Source organism: Aquarana catesbeiana, linkage group LG08 (assembly GCF_042186555.1).
Source record: "Aquarana catesbeiana isolate 2022-GZ linkage group LG08, ASM4218655v1, whole genome shotgun sequence".
Taxonomy (NCBI): domain Eukaryota; kingdom Metazoa; phylum Chordata; class Amphibia; order Anura; family Ranidae; genus Aquarana; species Aquarana catesbeiana.
Genome location: NC_133331.1, coordinates 25,221,796 through 25,244,238, shown reverse-complemented (window position 1 = coordinate 25,244,238; position 22,443 = coordinate 25,221,796). Strand labels below are relative to the sequence as shown.

Sequence of the window (22,443 nt, the reverse complement as noted above, 5' to 3'; positions counted from 1 at the left end):
GAAGCTGCTCTGACTTTAGAAAAGGTTCCTACTTTAAGGTGACTTCTATCCAACGTGTGCCCATAGACTTTATTGGAAGTTGCTTCGAAGTTGCCTTGAAGTCACATTGCTATAATCATTTTATATAAACTATAGACTGAAGGACTTTTTTTAGGAGCAGTTGGGAGTTTTTTTATCATCTGCCCCTGAACTCTCCTCTGTTATCTTATCAGTCCATGTACACAGGGGCGTTTATAGTCGTTTCCGGGCAATTGAGTTTAGAAGCATTTTTTGGAAAGCAAAAAAAATGCGTTCAGGACGGATGTCCAGAGGGATTTGAAACGCGAACCGCCTGTAACAGCTTGTAAATGCGGTAACTCACGTTTAGTTGCGTATCGTTTACAGGCATTTTTAATTTTTGACTATTTGAAGAATATGCAAATGCGGCTAAACGCTGCTACGCGCAGCATTTAAATGTGGCAAAACAGATGTTTTTAAATGTTGGTTTCAATCTGTCAAGCTGAATTGTTCAATAGAGGTTGTAAAACATTCCGTGTACATTAAGCCTTAAGGTGTTACTAAACCCACCACAGTAAAATCATGCTTGTTATAACTCACTGTGGAACCTAAGGGGTTAAACCCCTGCATTGTGTAAAAAGTCTGTTTGATCCTGTCTTCTCTGATCCTTCCCTTCCTTTACTGTCCCCAATCCATCTGCTGATAGAACAGATCGTTGAGGGTAAGCTGCACTTCAGTGTGGTGTGTATTGCTAGAGAGTTTTTTTTTTTTTTGAGAGAGTGTATGTGATCAGCACAGGGCCAATCAGCACTGTCCAGACAGAGGGTCAGGGGTCATGCAGCCTCATAGGACAGTCAGGGGAGAATGAAAACTCCTCCTAAATGCTTTAACCAGACACTGATAGAAGTCACAAGACTGCTCTAACTGCTGATGAGAAAAGGTATTTAGCAGTTTATATTTACTAAAATAATTGCATTTCCATGTTCTGTGCACTGTGGGAGACCAGATATAGTGAATGCAGGGTTCTGGGTTTAGTAACACTTTAACCACTTCAATACCAGGCACTTTCATCCCTTCCCGCCCAGGACAATTTTCAGCTTTCAGCGCTGTCGCACTTTTAATGACAATTGCACGGTCCTGCTACGCTGTACCCAAACAAAATTTTTATCATTTTGTTCCTACAAATAGAGCTTTCTTTTGGTGGTGTTTCATCACCTCTGCGGTTTTTATTTTTAGCTAAACAAACTAAAAAAGTCCGAAACTTTTGAAAAAAAAAAGTTTTTCTTTTGTTTTGGTTATAAAATTTAGTTTTCTCCTTCACTGATGGGCACTGATGAGGCGGCACTGATGGGTTGGCACTGATAAGGTGACACTTATGGGCACTGATGAGGAGGCACTGATATGTAGAATTGATGGGCATTGATAGGTGGCACTGATATGCAGCACTGATGGACACCAATAGGCGGCACTGATGGGCCCATCAGTGCTGCCTATTGGTGCCCATCAGTGCCACCTATGGGTGGCACTGATGGGCACTGACTGGAGGCTGTGATGGGCACTGACTGGAGGCTGTGATGAGCACTGACAGGTGACACTGATTGGCACTGATAGGCGGTACTGATTGGCACTGACAGGTGGCACTGACAGGTGGCACTGATGGGCAGCACTAATGATGAGGTACTGACAGGTTTTACTGCTGGGCACTGATTGGCACTGTGATGGGCACTGACTGGCACTTTGTTTTCATTTCATTCGTTTTTTTTTTTTGTTTGTTTTTCGGGTCATTCATTATGATCGAAATCCATAAATTTGTAAATTTGAAAATTCGAAAATTTGAAAATTCAGGAATTCGGAAATTCAAAATATGCAGAAATTCGAGAAATCCGAAAATAAGAAAGAAAATTCTAAAATGAAAATCTGAAGATTCTAAATAATTTAACTATCTAACTAATAATAAATAACTATTAAATTATAGGTATTGTAATTACCTTCAAATACTCAATACTTGTCAATACTTTGTAGAACCACCTTTCACTGCAATTACAGCTGCAAGTCTTTTTGGGGATGTCTCTACCAGCTTTGCGCATCTAGAGAGTGACATTTTTGCCCATTCTTCTTTGGAGAATATCTCAAGCTCTGTCAGATTGGATGGAGAGCGTCTGTGAACAGAAATTTTCAAGTCTTGCCACAGATTCTCAATTGGATTTAGGTCTGGACTTTGACTGGGTAATTCTAACACATGAATATGCTTTGATCTAAACCAGTGGTTCTCAACTCCAGTCCTCAGGACCCACCAACAGGCCAGGTTTGCAAGATAGCTGAAATACATCACAGGTAATATCATTTGCTGCTCAGTGATTGCAGTATTCTAGACTGCAACTCCCCAAGGTAATACTTAAAATCTGACCTGTTGGTGGGTCCCGAGGACTGGAGTTGAGAACCACTGATCTAAATCATTCCCTTGTAGCTCTGGCTGTATGTTTTAAGGTGAACCTCTGCCCCAGTCTCAAGTCTTTTGCAGATTCAAACAGGTTTTCTTCTAAGATTGTCCTGTATTTGGCTCCATCCATCTTCACATCAACTCTTACCAGCTTCCCTGTCCCTGCTGAAGAAAAGCATCCCCACAACACGATGTTGCCATCACCATGTTTCACGGTGGGGATGGTGTTTTCAGGGTGATGTGCAGTGTTAGTTTGCCACACATAGCATTTTGCTTTTAGGTCAAAAAGTTACATTTTGGTCTTATCTGTCCAGAGCACCTTGTTTCACATGTTTGCTGTATCCCCCCCATGGCTTCTCGGAAACTGCAAATGGGACTTCTTATGGCTTTCTTTCAACAATATCTTTCTTCTTGCCACTCTTCCATAAAGGTCAGATTTGTGGAGAGCACAACTAATAGTTGTCCTGTGGACAGATTCTCCCACCTGAGCTGTGGATCTCTGCAGCTCCTCCAGAGTTACCATGGGCCTCTTGTTTGCTTCTCTGATTTAATGCTTTCCTTGCCCAGTCTGTCAGTTTAGGTAAACGGCCATGTCTTGGTAGGTTTGCATTTGTCCCATACTCTTTCCATTTTCGGATGATGGATTGAACAGAGCTCCGTGAGATGTTCAAAGCTTGGGATATTTTTTTATAACCTAACCCTGCTTTAAACTTCTCCACAACTTTATCCCTGACCTGTCTGGTGTGTTCCTTGGCCTTCATGATGCTGTCTGTTCACTAAGGTTCTCTAATAAACCTCTGAGGGCTTCACAGAACAGCTGTATTTATACTGAGATTAAATTACACACAGGTGGACTCTTATTTACTAATAAGGTGACTTCTGAAGGCAATCGGTTCCACTAGATTTTAGTTAGGGGTATCAGAGTAAAGGGGGCTGAATAAAAATGCACGCCACACTTTTCACACATTTATTTGTAAAAAAATTAGAAAACCATTTATCATTTTCCTTCCACTTCACAATTATGTGCCACTTTGTGTCGGTCCCACACATAAAATCCCAATAAAATACATTTACGTTTTTGGTTGTAACATGACAAAATGTGGAAAATTTCAAAGGGTATGAATACTTTTTTAAGGCACTGTATACCATTATACCATTAGCTTTTTGGTTTAACTGAGCTTCACTCTTCATCTATCAAAATGTCTGTAATATTTTTAATACTATTTTATTATGTTAAATTAGTATGGTTTCATCTTACATACCCATTATGGGTTTTCTATACACAAACATCATGCATAGTGTTTGTGATTAATAATATTAATACTTTATTTATGTTTGCAGTTAAATTTAGAATTATGGCCATTAATGAAGATTACCAACCAGAAAACAGAATGGTAAGTTTTCAAGTTAAAACAAACCTGACATAAGAAAAATAATGAAGCTCCCATTGTTACCCTCTTGAAAACGCAAGCTGCCTGGTTGAAATGTGGAATCTTTCATTCAGTTCTTAGAGTAACTGACCTGGAATTGGTATTGGGCTGGCCATACATTATACAATTCTATTGTACAATTTTCCTTTAGATTTACCAAAACCATATAATATGAGGTCACACCTAAACACTTTCAATTTGTATGCAATCAGGGAGGCCCTCCTACTACACAGTTGAAGGTAAATCTAAAGGAAATTGAATTAGAAAATTGGATAATGTATTACCAGCTTTACACACACAAATCCCTGTGCTGGCACTCGTGCACGTGATCGCGCGTGGCCGGCGACAAACGTGCCCGCCAGCCACGCTCATCGGGTCCCCTGCCATGCCCTCTGGTGGCCGAAAAAAGGAAGGACATCCCGATACGGGATTTCGCCCAGGAGAGCCATTGTGCTGCAGTATATTTGCGTGAGCCGGTTGGGAACCAGTTAAGGTTTGACATTTTGAGTATCTTTTTACTCAGCACAACCTCCTCTTTTATATTTTACCAAAAATTGGGTAATATATTGTGTTTGTGTGCCCCAAAATGAACTTGATTGTATTTTTTACTGAAAAAAACTACCATTATTTTATTCTCGAGGGTAAAAAATGTGTTCAGACGCCTTTCACACTGAGGGGCTTTTCAGGTATTTTAGCACTAGACATAGCCTCTAAATAGCGCCTGAAAACCGCCTCCCATTGATTTCAGTGTGACTTTTCACACTGGGGCGGTGCACTTACGGGACGTTAGGAAAAGTCCATCAAGCGGCATCTTTGGTTTGGGAGTGCTGTATATGTCGCTCCTAGAATGCCCTGCCTATTGAAATAAATAGGCAGCGCTTCCAAAATGCCTGAAAAGCGCTTCAGAAGCACTGCAACAGAAGCTTTTTTAACCCCTTCTTTGGGGTTAAAAGCGCACTGCTAGCAGCTGAAAAGCGCAGCTTAAACAGCGCTAAAGTGCCGCCAAAACGAGGGGTGCTTTAGCGCTAACGCAGCCGCAGCCCTAGTGTGAAAGGGGTCTTAATGGTGAATCTACAACTACAGTACTACAATAATTTGTGTCTTTATATCTGCCTAGAGTTCAATTTAACTGTAAATAAAATGGTTTCTCCTTTTTTCTTTTTCAGCTTCCACTTGTAGAAATACAGGTAAAAAAGTATAACAAATCTGTTAGCAACATGCTGGTAATTATGGTGACTTGACTAAAATACTAGTAGTGTGTGATTACATGCAAATTCCTATCATCATTCATTCACCATCTGCATGAAATATATATGACACTCCCTGTTTAATCTGTACTTAGAAATAGCATAGCCTCTCATCCAAAAAGCAGTTTTTTATAAATAATGTAATCAAGGGTTCCTGGGCTCATTAAGGTGCCACCCGCACACTGGACAAAGCACCATCTACTGCCAAGGTAAACACTGAGTAACTTTTTATTGTAGTGCTGTGGTATAGAGTGGTTATAGAAAAGAATCACTCCCTTTAAAATAAACAGTTTTTGTTTTATCCAGCTGTATTTAGTACAACGTATAACATTCATGTGAAAGATATAATATCAACATGTCGGAATTTTTTTTTCTTTTGAAAATTCAAAGAGGAAATAACTGAGTTGGAAAGAGGATCACCCCCTTATTTCAGTATTTTGTTGGACCACCTTTTGCTTTAAATCCAGCCTTTAGTCTGTTGGGTTATGTGTTTATTAGTTTTCCACATCTAGACTTTGCAATATTTGCCCACTCTTTGCAGAACTGCTCAAGTTCAGTTAAATTTGATGGTGATCATTTGTGGACTGCAGTCTTCAAATCATTCCACAGATTTTCAATGGGGTTTAAGTCTGGACTCTGCCTAGGCCATGCAAGGGCATTCACTATTTTTTTTCTTACAGCCATTTTTGCTGTGTGCTTTGTGTCATTGTCATGTTGGAAGGTAAACCTTCTTCCCATTGACAACTTTCTGGCAGAGGGCAGCAGATTTTCCTCAAGAATTTTATGGTAATTTGCCCCATCCATTTTTCTTCTATCCTGACAAGTGCCCCAGTCCCTGCTGAAGAGAAACACCCCCATAGCAGGATATTACCACCCCCCATAACATGATATTACCACCCCCCATATCAGGATATTACCACCTCCCATGACAGGATATTACCACCCCCCATAACAGGATATTACCACCCCCATAACACGATGTTACCACCTCCCATGACAGGATATTTCCACCCCCCATAACAGGATATTACCACCCCATAACAGGATATTACCACCTCCATGCTTTACTGTAGGAATGGTGGTATTTGGATGGTGAGCTGTATTGGATTTCTGCCAGGTATATTGTTTGGTAAACAAAAATGCCGGCAACACAAATGCTTCTTCTTATGTTCCTTTATTGAGCACAAACAGCAGAGCTACATCTAAACTTTTGACATGTTTCGGCCGAAGCCTTCCTCATAGCATACAGAATAACAATAAAATCAAGTTTATATAGGATATTACAACATGCCTCTAACTAATAGGGGCAATGCATCCTGGTCGTTTGGTGTTGAGGCCAAATGATTAAGTTTTAGTCTCTTCTGACCATAACACCATAACACCTATTTCCATGTAGCCTCAGAATCATCAAGGTGCGTTTACGGTGGTCATCTGCTGCCCTCTGCCAGAAAGTTGTCAATGGGAAGAAGGTTTACTGAGATGTGCAAAGTTAGTGAAGACAAACCCCAATAGACTGAAGGCTGTAATTAAAACAAAATGGAGTTCAACAAAATACCGACAAAAGGGGGGTGATCTTTTTTCCAACTCAGTGATTCTGTTTTTAATTTTTAATTTTTAATTTTTTTCTGACATGTCAGAGTTATGTCTTTTTAGAGAAATAGAAAAAAGAGGGCGCACCAACTTTGTGCATTATCCTTGGATATATTTTATTAAAAAAGTCAATCAAAAACTAGTCACAAACACGTGAAAGAAAACTGCAATATAAATAGCCTTCAGATGATGGCCATCAGTCTCACGGCAACAGACTCCAGATGGTAATGAAGAAGGTTTTAAGGGCCACTGCCGGCTGATGCATTTCGAAGGGATACCTTCTTCCTCAGAGCCCAGCAGTGTTGTCTCCTTCAGCTTTATATATATATCTATATATATAGATATATATATATAAATATATATATATCTATATATATAGATATAGATATATATATATACACACACATACAAAAGTGTTCACTCATGAGGCACCTCCCAGAGGGGTTCAGAGGTCCCACCCACAGATTGTGGGCAGTTCTCAGCAAGAGAGTGACGCCCAATTTACATAAGTGGACACACACACACCTATATGATCGACTAGCTAGGTACCCATAGAACAATGCAGATGATGTTACAAACATCTGTACTCACAGTGAATTGTCAAAAAGTCTCTCTCTGTCAGTGCATAGACCAGACATAAACAATAAAAGTAATCAAGCGACAACAGTCAAAGAGTGGGCACACATGATGGGCAAACATGGTGGTTCATAATTTTGTCCCATAAATAATTATACAGAGACCTCTTTTTTTCTATTTCACTTTTGACTACTAGGATACCCCTATCCCTGAGGGCAGAGAGGCCTGAGGCGTTGTCCACTATAAACTCTAGCCCACCTGGTTGGCTCACTTGTGCGCAGGAGTATTTGTTTTCTGTTATCAAAATGTATATCTTTTTACTTGCATGTTATGACCTCATGCACACTGGACATTTTTGGAAGTTTTTACAGCTGCTGTTTTTGACTTCAGACTTTTTTTTCTACAGTCAATAAACTGCCCATCATATTATCCTATGTGTCCATGAATACATAGGCTGTTATCAGCAGTTTTTGGCTGGGGCGTTTTTTGGCTGTAAAAAACAAAACAAAACGAGTGCGTTCTGAGAGGAGTTTTTCCAGCTGTTTTTTTTAGCTGTAAAAACGCTCTCTCTAAGTTCAAAAACGCTGATAAATGCCAATAACCACTCAAAAATGAAGCTCACCAGCGTTTAATGTCTTTGATCCATTGGAAAAAAAAATAAAAATTATGTAAAATAAAAAAACACTAATAAAAGCTTAAAAACGCTATTGCATGAACATGGAAAAACTTTGAAAAACTCACTGCAAAGCTACTGGCGTTTTTATAATGTTATTTTAATGTCCAGTGAATGATGCCTATAAGTTGCACTAGTAAATACAGCTGGCTAAAATAAAAAACTGTATCTGTCTTCATTTCAGGCTGCAAAGCAAAAAAGTGATCATTTTAAAGGGGTGAATCTTTTCTATACCCAATGTACATTCACTGACCTTGAGGTTCCTATCCTCGCTACATGAAGTTAGTTGGTCATCAAAGCTTTTTTTTGCCAGATGCTTGGCTTGCCAGTAGCTGTGCTGTTGCTTACTGTTTTTGCCTGGAAATGGGTTTTTGGGGTGGTTGAATGTATTTCTGGTACGAATTAGACCAGCCATTCTCAACCAGGGTTCCTCCAGAGGTTGCTAGGGGTTCCCTGAGCTGTGGCTGATGAACCACCTTTTTGATGGTGCCTACAGAGTTCGAGGTTCAGCATCACTTAGCAAAGCCAGCAGCATGACACCAAATATCTTTTTAGCTGTCTTTAAGGGTGGCATTCTGAGCACCACTTTAAGGTGGACATTCTTCCCATTGGCCACCAGTATAAGGGACATTGTTCCTATTGACCCCTGATAAATTGGTTTTAGTAAGAGTTCCTCGAGACCTGAAAATTATTTTTGGGGTTCCTCCAGGGTTAAAAGGTTGAGGCTGCATTAGACTGTGGTTTAGCTATTGTACAAGTAGCCAAAGTATACCTGTGACTGGCAATGGTATTCCTGTTTGCAAAGTGTTTTGCCTTATTTTACATTGCAACACTTCAATAAAGCTCTGATTTTGCCAATTTTTAACTTAAATTTCTTTCTGAGTCATTATTGGACAAGGCTACTGTTAATGGAGTTCCATAGTAAGGGCTCTTTCACACAGGCAGCCGGGGGGGGGGGGGGCAGTAAAACAGTCAGTTGAGCTATGGTTTTACTGCCCCTTGACTGCCCACTAGACATGTGCACTGTCGAAAAAAATCTGTTCGTTTTCGTTTCATTCTTTTTTTTTTTCTTTCGTTTTTTGGGTTATTCGTTGTGATCACAATTCGTAAATTTGAAAATTCGTAAATTGAAAATTCATAAATTTTTAAATCTGAAAATAAGAAAAAATATGAAAATTCAAAAAAATAACTAACTGACAAACTAACTAATAATAACTAACTCAGAAAATCAAAAAGTAGAAAATCAGGAAATACGAAAATTCGAATATCCAAAATAACTAACTAATAATAACTAACTATGAAATTATAGGTATTGGAATTTCCTTTCAAATTTGGCTGTCAGCGAACGTAATGACTACAAATTTATCCGAAGTTACGAATTATCCGAAATAACAAAGGCCGCATCTAAACAATTGGAACAGAACAAATTAATAATAGTTAACAATAATAATAAGTTGTTATTATTTATTATTATTATTTTGTTACGTTCCATTCATTTACATGCGGCATTCGTTATTTCAGATAATTCGTAACATCGGATAAATTCGTCTTCGTTACGTTCACTAACAGCCAAATTTGAAAGAAATTTCCAATACCTATAATTTCATAATTAGTTATTATTTGTTAGTTTGTTATTATTTCGGATATTCGATTTTTCGTATTTTCTCATTTTCTACTTTTCGGATTTTCCATTTTTTTTTAATCTGTATCTAAACGAATGGAACATAATGAATTAAACTTTTTCCCGAAGTTACAAATTTACTTGAATTAATGAATTTCGATCATAACGAATGACCAGAAACGGAAAGAATAAAAAAAACAAATTAAACTAAAACGAAAGCGGACAAATTTTTCGGAAGTGCACATGTCTAATAATTGACCTTTTGCAAAAATGTAATAATAACACTCGTATTAATAAAGTAAATAAATGTGCATTTAGTACAATTTTGCATTCAAACCTGCAGAACATTGCAACCCAATGCAGTGCATCATGGGTGAAATTCACAATCTCCTGCATTGTCTCCTGCAGGCCCATGTCCCTATGTAAATTACAAGTGTGGTGATATCATGACACTTGTGCTGGTGTGATCTGTAAATTCCCTTGCCTCTGTGGCAGATGGGATGTGTAGTCTTCCCATTTGAAGATCCCTGTGAATGGGTGTCATGGTTGTGTGAGTGGAGCCACACACAAGCCCAATAAATAAAAAAAAGGATGCAGGAAGTGCAGGGAAAAGCACCCTGTGATTCATAGAAGGGGGGTTGAGGGTGGACGGTTGGAGAATGTATCCACTTTTCAAATATGGGTGTAACATGAAACATGGTCCCAAAGGTGGACTGTGACTTTAAATAAGTTTTCTTGAAGGTCTATGCATCAGATTCAAAGTAAGAACAACTGAGGGGGAAAGAGGGGGCAGAGTAGACATGTGCACTGCCAAAAAATTTGTTTGATTTCGTTTCCGTTTCATTTGGTTTTTTTTTTGTAAATTCGTAAATTCGAAAATTCGGAATTCGTAAATAGGTAAAATCAAAAATTTGGAAATTTGGGAAATCTAATATTTGGAAAATTCAAAAATCCGAAAATTCGAAAATTCAGAAACTCGAAAATTTGGAAATTCGGAAATGGGAAAATTTGGAAATAAGAAAGAAAATCCAAACAATCCAAAATAATAACTAACTAACTAACTAACTAACTAACTTACTCACTAACTTATAATTAGGGATGAGCCGAACACCCCCCGGTTCGGTTCGCACCAGAACCTGCGAATGGACCGAAAGTTCGCACGAACGTTAGAACCCCATTGACGTCTATGGGACTCGAACGTTCGAAATCAAAAGTGCTCATTTTAAAGGCTAATTTGCATGGTATTGTCCTAAAAAGGGTTTGGGGACCCGGGTCCTACCCCAGGGGACATGTATCAATGCAAAAAAAACTTTTAAAAACGGCCGTTTTTTCGGGAGCAGTGATTTTAATGATGCTTAACCACTTCAGCCCCGGAAGGATTTACCCCCTTCCTGACCAGAGCACTTTTTACAATTTGGCACTGCGTCGCTTTAACTGCTAATTGCGCGGTCATGCAATGCTGTAACCAAACGAAATTTGCGTCCTTTTCTTCCCACAAATAGAGCTTTCTTTTGATGGTATTTGATCACCTCTGCTGTTTTTATTTTTTGCGCTATAAACGGAAAAAGACCGAAAATTTTGAAAAAAAATGATATTTTCTACTTTTTGTTATAAAAAAAATCCAATAAACTCAATTTTAGTCATACATTTAGGCCAAAATGTATTCGGCAACATGTCTTTGGTAAAAAAAATGTCAATAAGCGTATATTTATTGGTTTGCGCAAAAGTTATAGCGTCTACAAACTAGGGTACATTTTCTGGAATTTACACAGCTTTTAGTTTATGACTGCCTATGTCATTTCATGAGGTGCTAAAATGGCAGGGCAGTACAAAACCCCCCCAAATGACCCCATTTTGGAAAGTAGACACCCCAAGGAAATTGCTGAGAGGCATGTTGAACTCATTGAATATTTATTTTTTTTGTCCCAAGTGATTGAATAATGACAAAAAAAAAAAAAATAAATAAAAAAAAAAAAAAATTACAAAAAGTTGTCACTAAATGATATATTGCTCACACAAGCCATGGGCATATGTGGAATTGCACCCCAAAATACATTCAGCTACTTCTCCTGAGTATGGGGATACCACACGTGTGGGACTTTTTGGGAGCCTAGCCGCGTACGGGGCCCCGAAAACCAAGCACCGCCTTCAGGATTTCAAAGGGCATACATTTTTGATTTCACTCCTCACTACCTATCACAGTTTTGAAGGCCATAAAATGCCAAGATGGCACAAAACCCCCCCAAATGACCCCATTTTGGAAAGTAGACACCCCAAGCTATTTGCTGAGAGGCATGTTGAGTCCATGGAATAGTTTATTTTTTGACACAAGTTGCGGGAATGTGACATTTTTTTTTTTTTTTGCACAAAGTTGTCACTAAATGATATATTGCTCACACAGGCCATGGGCATATATGGAATTGCACCCCAAAATACATTTAGCTGCTTCTCCTGAGTATGGGGATACCACATGTGTGGGACTTTTTGGGAGCCTAGCCGCGTACGGGGCCCCGAAAACCAAGCACCGCCTTCAGGATTTCTAAGGGCATAAATTTTTGATTTCACTCCTCACTACCTATCACAGTTTTGAAGGCCATAAAATGCCAAGATGGCACAAACCCCCCCCAAATGACCCCATTTTGGAAAGTAGACACCCCAAGCTATTTGCTGAGAGGCATGTTGAGTCCATGGAATATTTTATTTTTTGACAAAAGTTGCGGGAAAGTGACAATTTTTTTTTTTTTTTGCACAAAGTTGTCACTAAATGATATATTGCTCAAACATGCCATGGGCATATGTGGAATTACACCCCAAAATACATTCTGCTGCTTCTCCTGAGTACGGGGATACCACATGTGTGGGACTTTTTGGGAGCCTAGCCGCGTACGGGGCCCCGAAAACCAAGCACCGCCTTCAGGATTTCTAAGGGCATACATTTTTGATTTCACTCCTCACTACCTATCACAGTTTTGAAGGCCATAAAATGCCAAGATGGCACAAAACCCCCCCAAATGACCCCATTTTGGAAAATAGACACCTCAAGCTATTTGCTGAGAGGCATGTTGAGTCCATGGAATATTTTATATTTTGACACAAGTTGCGGGAAAGTGACAATTTTTTTTTTTTTGCACAAAGTTGTCACTAAATGATATATTGCTCAAACATGCCATGGGCATATGTGGAATTACACCCCAAAATACATTCTGCTGCTTCTCCTGAGTACGGGGATACCACATGTGTGGGACTTTTTGGGAGCCTAGCCGCGTACGGGGCCCCGAAAACCAAGCACCGCCTTCAGGATTTCTAAGGGCATAAATTTTTGATTTCACTCCTCACTACCTATCACAGTTTTGAAGGCCATAAAATGCCAAGATGGCACAAACCCCCCCCCCCAAATGACCCCATTTTGGAAAGTAGACACCCCAAGCTATTTGCTGAGAGGCATGTTGAGTCCATGGAATATTTTATATTTTGACACAAGTTGCGGGAAAGTGACAATTTTTTTTTTTTTTTGCACAAAGTTGTCACTAAATGATATATTGCTCACACAGGCCATGGGCATATGTGGAATTACACCCCAAAATAGATTCTGCTGCTTCTCCTGAGTATGGGGATACCACATGAGTGGCACTTTTTGGGAGCCTAGCTTCATACGGGGCCCCGAAATCCAATCACCGCCTTCAGGATTTCTAAGGGCGTTAATTTTTGATTTCACTCCTCACTACCCATCACAGTTTCGAAGGCCATAAAATGCCAAGATAGCACAAAACCCCCCAAAATGACCCCATTTTGGAAAGTAGACACCCCAAGCTATTTGCTGAGAGGCATGGCGAGTATTTTGCAGCTCTCATTTGTTTTTGAAAATGAAGAAAGACAAGAAAAACATATTTTTTTTTTCTTTTTTCAATTTTCAAAAGTTTGTGACAAAAAGTGAGGTCTGCAAAATACTCACTATACCTCTCAGCAAATGGCTTTGGGTGTCTATTTTCCAAAATGGGGTCATTTGGGGGGGTTTATGCCATCTGGGCATTCCATGGCCTCCGAAACTGTGATAGGCAGTGAAGAGTGAAATCAAAAATTTACGCCCTTAGAAAGCCTGAAGGCGGTGCTTGGTTTTCGGGGTCCCGTACGCGGCTAGGCTCCCAAAAAGTCTCACACATGGGGTATCCCTGTATTCAGGAGAAGCAACAGAATGTATTTTGGGGTGTAATTTCACATATTCCCATGGCATGTTTGAGCAATATATCATTTAGTGACAACTTTGTGCCAAAAAAAAAAAAAATTTGTCTTTTTCCTGCAACTTGTGTCACAATATAAAATATTCCATGGACTCGACATGCCTCTCAGCAAATAGCTTGGGGTGTCTACTTTCCAAAATGGGGTCATTTGGGGGGGTTTTGAACTGTCCTGGCATTTTATGCACAACATTTAGAAGCTTATGTCACACATCACCCACTCTTCTAACCACTTGAAGACAAAGCCCTTTCTGACACTTTTTGTTTACATGAAAAAATTATTTTTTTTTGCAAGAAAATTACTTTGAACCCCCAAACATTATATATTTTTTTAAAGCAAATGCCCTACAGATTAAAATGGTGGGTGTTTCATTTTTTTTTCACACAGTATTTGCGCAGCGATTTTTCAAACGCATTTTTTGGGGAAAAAACACACTTTTTAACATTTTAATGCACTAAAACACACTATATTGCCCAAATGTTTGATGAAATAAAAAAGATGATCTTAGGCCGAGTACATGAATACCAAACATGACATGCTTTAAAATTGCGCACAAACGTGCAGTGGCGACAAACTAAATACATTTTTAAAAGTCTTTAAAAGCCTTTACAGGTTACCACTTTAGATTTACAGAGGAGGTCTACTGCTAAAATTACTGCCCTCGATCTGACCTTCGCGGTGATACCTCACATGCATGGTGCAATTGCTGTTTACATTTGACGCCAGACCGACGCTTGCGTTCGCCTTTGTGCGAGAGCAGGTGGGGGCAGGGGTGCTTTTTTTTTTTTTTTTTTTTTTTTCCTTATTATTTTTTTGCTTTTTTATCTTATTTTTAAACTGTTCCTTTCATTTTTTTTTTTTTTTTAATCATTTTTATTGTTATCTCAGGGAATGTAAATATCCCCTATGATAGCAATAGGTAGTGACAGGTACTCTTTTTTGAAAAAATTGGGGTCTATTAGACCCTAGATCTCTCCTCTGCCCTTAAAGCATCTGACCACACCAAGATCGGTGTGATAAAATGCTTTCCCAATTTCCCAATGGCGCTGTTTACATCCGGCGAAATCTAAGTCATGAAATGCTCGTAGCTTCCGGTTTCTTAGGCCATAGAGATGTTTGGAGCCATTCTGGTCTCTGATCAGCTCTATGGTCAGCTGGCTGAATCACCGGCTGCATTCTCAGGTTCCCTGTTGGGACAGGAGAGCCAGAGAAAAACATGGAAGACGGTGGGGGGGGCATTCCTTCCCACTGCTTGTAAAAGCAGTCTAGAGGCTAATTAGCCGCTAGGATTGCTTTTACATGAAAGCCGACCGCTGGCTGAAAAGAATGATACCAAGATGATACCTAAACCTGCAGGCATCATTCTGGTATAACCACTCAAAGTCCAGCAACATACCAGTACATTGCTGGTCCTTGTTGGGCATACATTGTAAACTTTTTTTTCATGCAGCCTGTGGGCTGAACGAAAAAAAGATCTTGATCGGTGGGTATGCCCACCATTAGAATACCTCCCTTCATCCACCCACTTCTAATGATGGGCATACATGCACCGTTTTATATATGCCGAAGCATGGGGGCATCCTCCCGCAAAAGGCAGGAGCAAATCGCTCCTCCACCCACTGCTGCCCCCACGCTTCGGCATATATGCTGAAGTATGTAACTGTGGTGGTGAAATCACCTCCGACAGCGCTGGAGTCACGGCTTTATGTATCGTGGGAGCAAACGCTGTTGCTGTCAAGATAAATAAATCCGCGCTGCAACTGAATGGCGTACCTGCTAAGCAAATGATGGTTAACAAAAAACAAAGTAACATTACAGTATAACAGTAATACTTACCATACCTGCAAAGCAAATACAAAAAAAAAAAACATAGTAAAAAATAAAACATTTAACGCAACCTGTGCCTACCTAAAATATATATATGCCGAAGCATGGGGGCATCCTCCCACAAAAGGCAGGAGCAAATCGCTCCTCCACCCACTGCTGCCCCCACGCTTCGGCATATATGCTGAAGTATGTAACTGTGGTGGTGAAATCACCTCCGACAGCGCTGGAGTCACGGCTTTATGTATCGTGGGAGCAAACGCTGTTGCTGTCAAGATAAATAAATCTGCGCTGCAACTGAATGGCGTACCTGCTAAGCAAATGATGGTTAACAAAAAACAAAGTAACATTACAGTATAACAGTAATACTTACCATACCTGCAAAGCAAATACAAAAAAAAAAAAACATAGTAAAAAATAAAACATTTAACGCAACCTGTGCCTACCTAAAATATATATATGCCGAAGCATGGGGGCATCCTCCCACAAAAGGCAGGAGCAAATCGCTCCTCCACTCCTCCACTGCTGCCCCCACGCTTCGGCATATATGCTGAAGTATGTAACTGTGGTGGTGAAATCACCTCCGACAGCGCTGGAGTCACGGCTTTATGTATCGTGGGAGCAAACGCTGTTGCTGTCAAGATAAATAAATCCGCGCTGCAGCTGAATGGCGTACCTGAAAACAAAAAAATGGTTAAAACATAACAATAAAACATTGCAGAATAGAATACAGTAAAAAAGAGAAGAACAATAGAGAGAAAATAGAGAGAGAGAGAACAATAAAAACGACAACTATTTTTGTTTTTTTTATTTTATATTTTTTTGTGTATTTTATTTTTTTTTTACTTTTTTTTTTTTTTTTACATTTTTTTTTTATAACTGTAACTTTTAAAACTGTAACGGTTCCAGGTTTGGGTCTCTCAAAATGCGATGGCATCTTGGGAGACCCTGTGAAAGTGTGTCCTAGTCTGTGCAGTGCTGTACCCTACGCTAAAACTCAACTAGTGTATGGTAGCGTTCAAAACATTCACCAATGCAAAGACCAGGATTGCCAGGACAGGAGGGACAATAATACCGGGTGTCACGCCTAAATCCGCGCTTTCTGCAGACACAACATTTTCTTTGGGGGGCTTGTTGGGTAGGGGTACTCGGGATGGCATAAGGAAAATGCCTCTCATGCAGCCGGCCTACTGCATTTGGTTGGGGAAGGTGAGGTGGAGCACCGTCTGGAAACAGAAGGGCTCTGACGATCTCTTCCTGGAATTTAAGGAAGGATCCAGTCCGTCCTGAAGCTCTGTATAGCACATGAGCGTTCAGCAAAGCCAACTGAAATAAGTATACAGACACTTTTTTGTACCAGCGTCTGGCCTTACGGGCAATTAGGTACGGCGCCAACAACTGGTTGTTGAGGTCCACCCCTCCCATATTTTGGTTATATTCGTGGACACAGAGGGGTTTCTCCACAACACCAGTCGTCGTAGTAATTTGGGTCGTCGTGTCTGCATGAAGGGAGGTAAGAACAAAAACATTCTTATTGTCCCTCCACTTCATAGCGAGCAAATTATTACACTGCAAGCAGGCTCTCTCCCCCAGCCTAAGACGGGAATCTACAAGCCGCTGAGGAAAGCCCTGGCGATTAGGTCGCACGGTGCCACATGCTCCAATTTGATGATCAAAAAGGTGACTAAAAAGTGGCACGCTCGTGTAATAATTGTCCACGTACAAGTGGTACCCCTTTCCGAATAAGGGTGACACCAAGTCCCACACTATCTTGCCAGCGCTTCCTATGTAGTCAGGGCAGTTTGTCGGCTCTACGTGACTATCTTTGCCCTCGTAAACCATAAATCTACATGTATAGCCTGTGGCCCTGTCACAGAGCTTATACATCTTGACCCCGTATCTGGCACGCTTGCTGGGAAGGTACTGTTTGAATGACAAGTGGCCAGAAAATTTAATCAGGGACTCATCAACGCAGACAACTTGATGGGGAGTAAACAAGTCTGCAAAACGTTGGTTGAAGTGGTTTACGAGGGGCCGAATTTTGTAGAGCCGATCGTATTCAGGGTCTCCACGAGGACGACAGAGTTCATTGTCGTTGAAGTGCATGAACCGCAAAATCTGCTCGTATCGTGCCCTGGTCATGGAGGCAGAGAACACGGGCATATGGTGAATTGGGTCAGTGGACCAATATGACCGCAACTCACTCTTTTTGGTTATGCCCATGTTGAGGGAAAGGCCCAGAAAGACCTTAAATTCGGAGACCGTAATTGGTCTCCAATCTCTGGCAAGGGAGGACTGGGGAATAGTGGCGATGTGTTGACCAGCGTACAAATTGCTTTGGTCCACAATAGATCTATAGAGATCTTCGGTGAAAAACAGTGAATAAAAATCCAGTGGCGTAAAATCAACTGTTTCCACCTGAATTCCGGGTTGGCCAGTGAATGGGGGCAATACGGGTGCTGCAGAAGTGGTGGGTACCCAATTCGGATTGGCCAATGCAGCAGGAAGGGCACTATGGGCACGACGGGCCTGTCTTTGTCTTCTTGGTGGCAGCGGGACCCTACTAGTGCTTGCCACCTCACCAGCTTGAACTGCACTTATGGGACTCGCCACGTCACCACGTGATACTGCAGTGCTGGATGTACGACCAGGGTGTACTAGGCCGCTGGTGCTTGCCAGTTCACCAGAAGGAGTAGCGGCACTAGTACTGCTCTGCTCCATACGAGGGACCTGCGGTTCTTGCACTTCAAGGACAGAAGAAGAAGTTCGGGGTCTGGTACGCCTGACCCTAGCAGGGACCACAACTCCATCGTCAGAGCTATCTGTCATGGAGCCGCTGTCCTCTACAGGATCGTATTCTGAGCCTGAACTTGACAGATGAGTGACTTCCTCTTCACTATCTGTCATACTCAGAAACGTGTAGGCCTCTTCACTAGTGTACCTTCGATTTGCCATTTTGGCCTCTAAATTTAGGGGTACACTAGTGAGACTCACAGGCAAAAAAGCTCCTGACTGTCAGCGACTGATTCATAACGCTACCAAAAAACTGTTAGCGATCGCAGGGATCAGGCCTGACTCTGCGAACGCTGCAGTTATGTGTGCTTAGTGTTTTGTGACAGTTATCGATCGATACTGCACTTTGGTGGGCTGGGCTGGGCTGGGCCGAGGAGCAAAACGCAGGTGCTAGCAGGTATCTGGGCTGATCCCGCTAACACTGCGTTTTTTTGGGGGACCCTAAACTGCTGGGGAGTATAGATCTGATCGGATCAGATATCGATCCGCTCAGATACTATAGCACTAAGGGAGGTGTATGCTGCGTGCGTGGGTGTTAGCGGTACTGGCGCTAACCTGACGCTGCCTGGGGCGACGCAGACCTTATCTGACCCTAAAAACTTAACTTATATCACCGCCGGGCAATTAGGGGGTTAAACCTTTATAAGGTAATAAACGGCGGGTGCCCTAAAACTATAATAAACTGTAATAAACTATAATAAACTACAAAAAACAAACCAACTAACCAGCGTCACCCGTAACAATTATATGGTGATCACTGGTGAAAGGGTTAACTAGGGGGCAATCAAGGGGTTAAAACCTTTAGAAGGTAGTATATGGGGGTCCCTGTCGCTATAAAACACTGACAGCGAACCTATATACTTACCTCCCTAACTAGCGTCACCTGTGTCACTAATACAGCGATCAGAAAAACGATCGCTTAGTGACACTGGCGACGGGGGGTGATCACGGGGTTAAAACTTTATTAGGGGGGGTTAGGGGGGTACCCTGGACCTAAGGGGGGTACCCTAGACCTAAAGGGGGCTAACCTAACTGCCCTAACACTTATAACTGACACAAACTGACACCAATGCAATAATCAGAAAAAAAAAAAAACCTGCTATTGGTGTCAGTATGTGTGGGGGTACAGGGGGGTGATCGGGGGGTGACTGGGGGGTGACAGGGGGGTGACAAGTGTGCCTGCGTGTTCTACTGTATGTGTAGTGTTGGTGCACTTACTTGGATGTCTTCTCTCCTCGGCGCCGGACGAAAAGACCGTCTCGAGCAGAGATGACATCACTTCCTCCGCTTCTGTTTACATTCACAGAAGCCGAGGAAGCACATCATTGGCCAGAAGCGATCGCGAGGGGGGAGCCACGAATGAGTGGCCTCCCCCTCACCTTCGATCGACCCTGACCTCGATCCGACCGCCGCTGGCACCGGGGGGGGGTCCGATCGGACCCCCCACCCGCGGGCAGGCAAGGACGTACCTGTACGTCCTTTTGCCTGCCCGTGCCATTCTGCCGACGTATATAGTCGTGTGGCGGTCGGCAAGTGGTTAAAGTAAAAAAAAAAAAAGTGAAATATTCCTTTAAATATCGTACCTGAGGGGTGTCTATAGTATGCCTGTAAAGTGACGCGTGTTTCCCGTGTTTAGAACAGTCCCTGCACCAAATGTCATTTTTAAAGGAAAAAATCTCATTTAAAACTTCTTGCGGGTTTAATGTAATGCCGGGTCCTGGCAATATGGATGAAAATCAGTGAGACAAACGGCATGGGTACCCCCCAGTCCATTACCAGGCCCTTTGGGTCTTGTATGGATATTAAGGGGAACCCCGCACCCAAATTAAAATAAGGAAAGGTGTGGGGCCACCAGGCCCTATATACTCTGAACAGCAGTATACAGGCTGTAGGTTTGTTGTTAAGTAGAATCTCTTTGTAATTTTGAACGGGTACATTTTTAACGTGTTTAGCTCCAGCCAAAAAATCTTTTTTAAGCTTTTTGGAAAACATAGGGAAGGGTTATCACCCCTGTGACATTTGTTTTGCTGTCTTTCCTCCTCTTCAGAAGATTTCACCTCACTTTTTGTCCCAGTGGATTGGAAAGCATCAGTGGAAAGGAGAAATGTTTTTCCCATATTAACTCTTACAGGAGAGAATTTCCCTTCCTAGGGGTAGATTTCACTTCCTGTTGTCTCCTTCTGTTTGCAAGTAGGAGTCGTTTGTAAGTTAGTTGTTTGAAAGTAGGGTCCTGCCCTATATACTCAGCAGAAATTTGGGCCTTAGGTGTTGCTGTGGCCACAACACTGTAAGCCCTCACAGGGCTCTGCTGTGAAATATTAGATCAAGAATTGTAATTACATGCCCCTGTTGAACAGGAGCTGAAAAATTAGGCCTTAGGCACTGGTGCGGGTGCCACAACACTGCAACCCCTCACAGACACTCTAGTTGGAATGCAGAAACGAGCCCTGCTGCAAAGTATTGCATCAAAAATTGTAATTACACGCCCCTGTTAAACAGGGGCTGAAAAATTGTGCCTTAGGCACTGGTGGTGGCACCCAGAACCAAAAATGTTCTTACAAGCTATCAGCGTGATGATTGAGGAGGAAGAGGATAATTACTCAGGGATAGTCACTCAGCATCAGCATAGGCTTTGAAGGGATCTGAGATTTCAAAAAAAATTATTCGGTTACATCAGCATCAGGTGCTTGGTAGCTGGTGGTGATCCAAGACTCATTCATTTTTATGAAGGTCAGTCGATCGACCGAGTCAGTGGAAAGACGCACCCTGTGATCGGTTACCACGCCTCCAGCAGCACTGAATGTGCGTTCCGAAAGAACGCTGGATGCAGGACAGGCCAGTAGCTCAATTGCATACTGTGCAAGCTCTGGCCAGTGATCCATCCTCAAGACCCAGTAACCCAGAGGATTTTCGGTGGGAAAGGTGTCCAAGTCTGATCTTGCCCCTAGGTATTCCTGCACCATGTAAAACAGACGCTGGCGATGGTTGCTGGAACCGATCATACCTTGGGGCTCCGGACCAAAAAATTGTCTGAACGCATCGGTCAGACGGCAACCTTCTCCACCGCTCCTTCTTTGACTGACCGAAGCCTCAGCAACACGTTTTCCAGAAACAGGAGTTTGTAACCTCCCAGTCTCTGGGAACGCGTTGCACAGACCTTTCTGCAAGGCCTCCCGAAGATGTTTCATCCTCTGCTCCCTCTGCGATGGCAAGATAAGGTCCGCAACCTTACCCTTGTAATGTGGATCAAGGAGGGTTGCCAGCCAGTATTGGTCCTTCTCCTTGATACCACGAATACGAGGATCCTTACGCAGGCTTTGCAGGATCAGGGAGGCCATGCAGCGTAGGTTTGCTGAGGCATTCGGTCCGGAGTCCTCTGGGTCACTAAGGACGACATGGTCCACAGCCACCTCCTCCCAGCCACGTACAAGTCCATGTGTTTCTTGGGACTGATCCCTTAAAGACTGCTGCTGATGCTGAGTGCCAGGCTCCACCTCCATACTGACACAATCTTCCTCCTCCTCCTCCTCCTCTTCCTCCTCGTCCTCTTCCTGTGTGATCGGCGGGCACGCAGGAACACTGTCTGGATAAAGGGGGCCTTGAGAGCTAAGGAAGTCCTCCTCTTCCTGCCTCTGTTCTGCCTCAAGTGCCCTGTCCATTATTCCACGCAGCGTGTGCTCCAACAGGTGGACAAGGGGGACAGTGTCACTGATGCATGCACTGTCACTGCTCACCATCCTCGTGGCCTCCTCAAATGGTGACAGGACAGTGCATGCATCCCTGATCATGGCCCACTGGCGTGGGGAAAAAAAAACAAGCTCCCCTGACCCTGTCCTGGTGCCATAGTCGCACAGGTACTCATTGATGGCCCTCTGCTGCGTGTGCAGCCGCTGCAGCATGGCCAACGTTGAGTTCCACCTGGTGGGCATGTCACAGATTAGGCGGTTCTTGGGCAGGTTAAACTCCTTTTGGAGGTCCGTCAGCCGAGCACTGGCATTATATGACCGGCGGAAATG

General features: G+C 42.2%; 1 protein-coding gene across 1 annotated transcript in view; it reads left to right on the top strand.

The window, feature by feature from the left end:
- The window catches only part of LOC141106652 (alpha-2-macroglobulin-like), a 242,068-nt gene that overhangs the window by 23,950 nt on the left and 195,675 nt on the right, over positions 1–22,443 (top strand). Inside the window, exons 4-5 of the mRNA XM_073597595.1 lie at positions 3,779–3,831; positions 5,034–5,054. Coding sequence (XP_073453696.1) covers positions 3,779–3,831; positions 5,034–5,054 — 74 coding nt within the window. The remainder of the gene's footprint in view (positions 1–3,778; positions 3,832–5,033; positions 5,055–22,443) is intronic.